This window comes from the organism of the source record quoted next, unplaced genomic scaffold (assembly GCF_019419815.1).
Source record: "Pyrus x bretschneideri cultivar Hongxiangsu unplaced genomic scaffold, Pyrus_bretschneideri_v1 Contig17, whole genome shotgun sequence".
Classification (NCBI taxonomy): domain Eukaryota; kingdom Viridiplantae; phylum Streptophyta; class Magnoliopsida; order Rosales; family Rosaceae; genus Pyrus; species Pyrus x bretschneideri.
This window is the reverse complement of record NW_025999468.1, coordinates 2,706,086-2,710,395: the sequence shown is the minus strand read 5'-3', so window position 1 is coordinate 2,710,395 and position 4,310 is coordinate 2,706,086. Positions and strand designations below refer to the sequence as shown.

General features: G+C 37.0%; 1 protein-coding gene across 2 annotated transcripts; it reads left to right on the top strand.

Annotated features, from left to right (window-relative positions):
• The first annotated feature begins 1,828 nt into the window (after positions 1-1,828).
• LOC125475923 (homeobox-leucine zipper protein ATHB-6-like) lies at positions 1,829-3,485 on the top strand. 2 transcript variants are annotated; one of them, XM_048581377.1, is made up of 4 exons: positions 1,829-2,044; positions 2,132-2,277; positions 2,357-2,724; positions 2,933-3,485. In XM_048581377.1, the coding sequence occupies exons 2-4, from the start codon at positions 2,217-2,219 to the stop codon at positions 3,335-3,337; spliced, it is 834 nt and encodes a 277-aa protein (XP_048437334.1). In that variant the 5' UTR covers positions 1,829-2,044; positions 2,132-2,216; the 3' UTR covers positions 3,338-3,485. The 2 variants fall into 2 exon arrangements, with proteins under 2 accessions (XP_048437334.1, XP_048437333.1); XM_048581376.1 differs by having other exon boundaries at positions 1,832-2,277.
• The last annotated feature ends 825 nt before the right edge of the window (positions 3,486-4,310 follow it).

The following is a 4,310-nucleotide window of genomic DNA, read 5'->3' as shown; positions in this document are numbered from 1 at the left end:
GGGTGGAAATGCTCAAATAACACAAAGAGTATGGATTAACCAAGTACTTGATAAAACGTCTCACTTAAAATTGAAAAAAAAAATTGGTATTGGGCGCGCTTTTTTAAATTCTACAAGGACTTACATCTGTCATTCTTTAGTTGTGCACCTTGAGGCCTCGTTTGGCACGCCGTATAAAGGACCGGATAGCATTAGTAATACGGTATCAGCTGTTTGGTGTTCCAATGCACTAATTAAGCACTGGATAAACAAAACCGATCCCACCACTTTAATCCCCTGCACACCCGCTAATTTATACACTCCAATGCCTCCGTATAATTTAGTCGGGTCTCTCTTTCTCCAACCTTCACTGTTCCTGCGCATCGCCAAGTCCTCATCCAAGTTTCATCCTCTCCCTTTCCCCCTCCCCACCTCCGATCAACATCAAGCACATACAAACAGAAAATCAGAGGTGGCGTATTAAACCCAGGCCATGGCGTCCCTATTCAGACATCCATGATGGCAGATCGAATTAGAATTGGAGAGATGTTATCTGGGTTTTTTGGCCTGATGGTGGCAGTGGTTGTGAGGAGGTTGAATTAAAAAAAAATCACCTCTGTGTTTCAAATTTGAAATTTAACCTGAAAGATAAAGCTGCACTAAGTCACATGTAAAACAATTTTCTGGTTGTTGAGTGAGCAAGTACGAGTCTGTAATTTGGAGGTTGGTGTCTGCAAATTTGAGTAATTGGTTTTTAAAGGAATTTGCTTCTTATTGTCACCTTCTCTCACCATCTCCGTCCTCCCCGTCGCTTTCTCTTGTCGTCGTTTTCTATCGCCGTCGCTTTCTCTCGCCATCTCTGCTCTCCTAGTCTTCGTCGCCTTCCTCGTCGTCCTCTCCTTGTGGCCTTCCTCATCGCCTACTCGTCGTCCTCCCCTGCAACTGGGTCTTGCAAAGAAACATGATGCGGCGGAGAGATGATTTCAATTTGGGATTCTTCCACAATTGGCTGTTTGAATTTATCTGGGATTCTTCTGCAGTCGGGGAAGAAGAAGAAGGGAGAGAGAGGGAGGGAGTTTGAGGGGTGTGGCGGAGAGATCTGGGAACAAAAGTGATGATTTCTGTTTTTTTTTTTTTTTTTTTTTTTAAGTTTAAATTTTTTTTTAAGTTTGCTTTCTCCTATCCGGTATAAAACCAAATACAGTATAAATTATATGGTCATTAGTTCGATACTGCACCAAACGGCTAACTAATTTAGTCAGTACTATTCGGCGGCTATTTATCCTATCCGACAGAAATAGTCAGTACAGTCCTAGCTGCCAAACGATGCCTGAATGTTATTTCTAACTTTGCCCCTGTGTGTGATTGTTGCATCCAGTTACAGTAATTCCAAGCTCTGTATGTGCGTGTGTATTGATATATATTATATATTTATGTCAAATATATATTATATATGTGAGCGAATTCATGGCACCATTTTTTACACAATTTTAAAAACATATTTTTGTAGAGCTTCTTTTGTAATACATTTTAATGATTTGAACTGTTATCTTTTGGAACATCGTTCATATAAAAAATTTAAAAATATTAAACCATTAAAACATTCATTTATAATGAAGAAAATAGATGAATATAGTTCTATAAAAGAACTCTAAACTCTTAATCCAACTGTTATATAATTTCAGATTTTTATGATTTTTGGTAGATACGATATTTGAGAGAAAATCTTTTTATTTTTATTTTTATCATTTGAGAGAAGGTATAAAAGATAGACAATTCGGATTGTTGAAATACATTACGAAGTAAATCACAAAACCGTGTGTCAAAAATAGTAATAAAAATTTTGACAAATTCAAAACCAATATATATATGTCGGTGATTATATAATGATTGAGTAGGAGAAAGGATTATTGGTTTGTGAGGTGTGTACTTGTGCACTTCGTTTTTCCTTGCTTCTTTGAAAGGGTTTGTTTTGGAGGAAGGAAACCAAGAAAAGCAAGGCAAAGGGGGAACCCCTAGCAATCTGGTTTTTCTGCTCCAGATCATATTGTCTTACAATTTAAAGGCAAGTGAACCTTCTAGCTATTTTGAAGTATCAATTCCCACTTTGGTCATTCAACCATAAAGCTTCCTTCCAACTCTGGCATCCCAGTTGCATGTTCGAGCGCTCTCACAAAACTGAGAAAGATTTGAAACAACAACAAATACCACCTTCTCTTGGAGTTTTGTTTTGAATTATGAAGAGGTTCGGCAGCTCAGAGTCCTTGGGTGCTTTGGTCTCCAATTTCCCATCAAAAGGTAAAATTCCTTTCGAGCTTGTTTTTCTGCCAAATTTTGTTATTTTATTGATGGGTTTGAAGTCTCATAATTTACGCAGAGGAGGTAAAGCTTGCAAAGGACAAATATGGTTACAGCAAGGAGTTTCAGGCAATGTTAGATTCTTTAGAACAAGAAGATATTGGGGAAGAAATGTCAGGGAAGAAAAGGCGGTTGAGCTCGGAGCAGGTCAAGGCCTTGGAGAGAAGCTTTGAGGTTGAGAACAAGTTAGAGCCAGAGAGGAAGGTCAAACTGGCTGAGGAATTAGGCCTGCAACCGAGACAAGTGGCGATTTGGTTCCAAAACCGTCGTGCACGGTGGAAGACTAAGCAGTTGGAAAGAGACTACAGCGTCCTCAAAGCTGACTATGATGGTTTAAAGCACAACTTTGATAGCCTTGAGAGACAGAATAAAGCTCTTTCTGAAAAGGTTCATACTACTAGTGAAGCTCATTTTGTTTGCATATTTTTCAAAAAAATGATTTCTGCACCCATTTTCTCGTTCTACTCACCCTGTTTATTTACGTGTCTCGTTATTCTCTTTTGATTTACTCGGTCCAAAAGTCCAAAATAAACAAGGATCTGCAGAAAAAAGTTGACTACTCTTTTTTCAATTGGGGTGTTTGTATTTTTTGCAGCTAAGTCGGTTAAAAGCGAAGCTGTTCACAGAAGGTGCAGAGAGCAACGGCTCCGCGAAAGAAGAATCACCAATTTCAACGTGCAAAAGCAGTGAAAATATAGAGGTGGAGTTCAAGAACTTGAAGACCAAAGATGGTTCATCGGATGGTGATTCAAATGAAGTTCTTATGAAGGAAGAGAGCAATGGAAATTCATCTCTTGGATATAATAATAATAATAATAATAATAATTCAAGTTCTTCAAATTCCATGGTGAATTGGTTTCAATTATCTGAGTCCAGATCAGTAGCTGCAGGAAAAGGGTTTCAAGGCCAGCTTGTGAGGATGGAAGAGCAGAGTCTTTTCACCACAGATGAGTCCTGCAATTTCTTTTCAGTCGATCAAGCTCCTAGTCTTCATTGGTAAATCTGCTGAGCAGTAAAAATAGTTGGACCCTTTTTATTTTTCTAAGGTTTTTGAATGATCTGATAAAATAAAATTTTGTAATTTAGAAGCAAAAATGTCCAATGTAAAGCTTTTTATTTGCCACATCAACAAATAATTAGTTTGCACATTTTCTGCTCAATTTTAGAAAACCTTGGTACTGGACTTTTAGTGCAACTGCCGTGAAAAGTTAAAAAGTTTGTTTTTGCTTTTAACTTTTTTTTTTATACTTCTGATCATCAGCGTGCGTGAATTAAACGAACACAACATACCATATTAAACATGAATGCATAAACGAAGAAAATTGACGTGTATATCATTTCTCTAAAGTTTCTCACATAATTGTACGCTAAAGTCACAATGTTTCAAAACCAAACCATGTGCAATGTGATGCATCATACAAAGGTGGTACAAACTTCACATGTAGTTGTCAATTTCTCATTTCCATAAAGCTTGGGCGGGTCACTAACTAGGATTTGACAACTTCTCTGCAAAGAATTAAACGACACTACCAAGTTGGCTTGTAAACATAAAGCTACCCTCCTTTTTTCTTTTTCTTGCACATCAAACGGGGTGTCTCACATTTGTGATATCATTTGAATATCGTATAGTATAGCACATGCAACTAAAACGCTCATTTTATGCAATATTACACACATAATGTAGGAAATGTAAAACACCAGTTGTAAGAATATGATCACAAGTATAGATGTATTTTGGCCAAATGCTTGAGTACAAATTGGTTTAGAAACGCCTTATTAAACAAGGTTTGAAAGTCCTGATTTATATACGATTGAAATTGGGAATTGATAATGAATTACTCACTTATATTAAAAATAAGAGACAATGTTGATTTTTTACAAGGAATCTAAAAGAAAAATTGTAAGGATTGGTTGTCTTTATAAAGGTAGTTGTTGCTCCCACAGGAATATGTTCCTACTCAGATGGTTTTTTT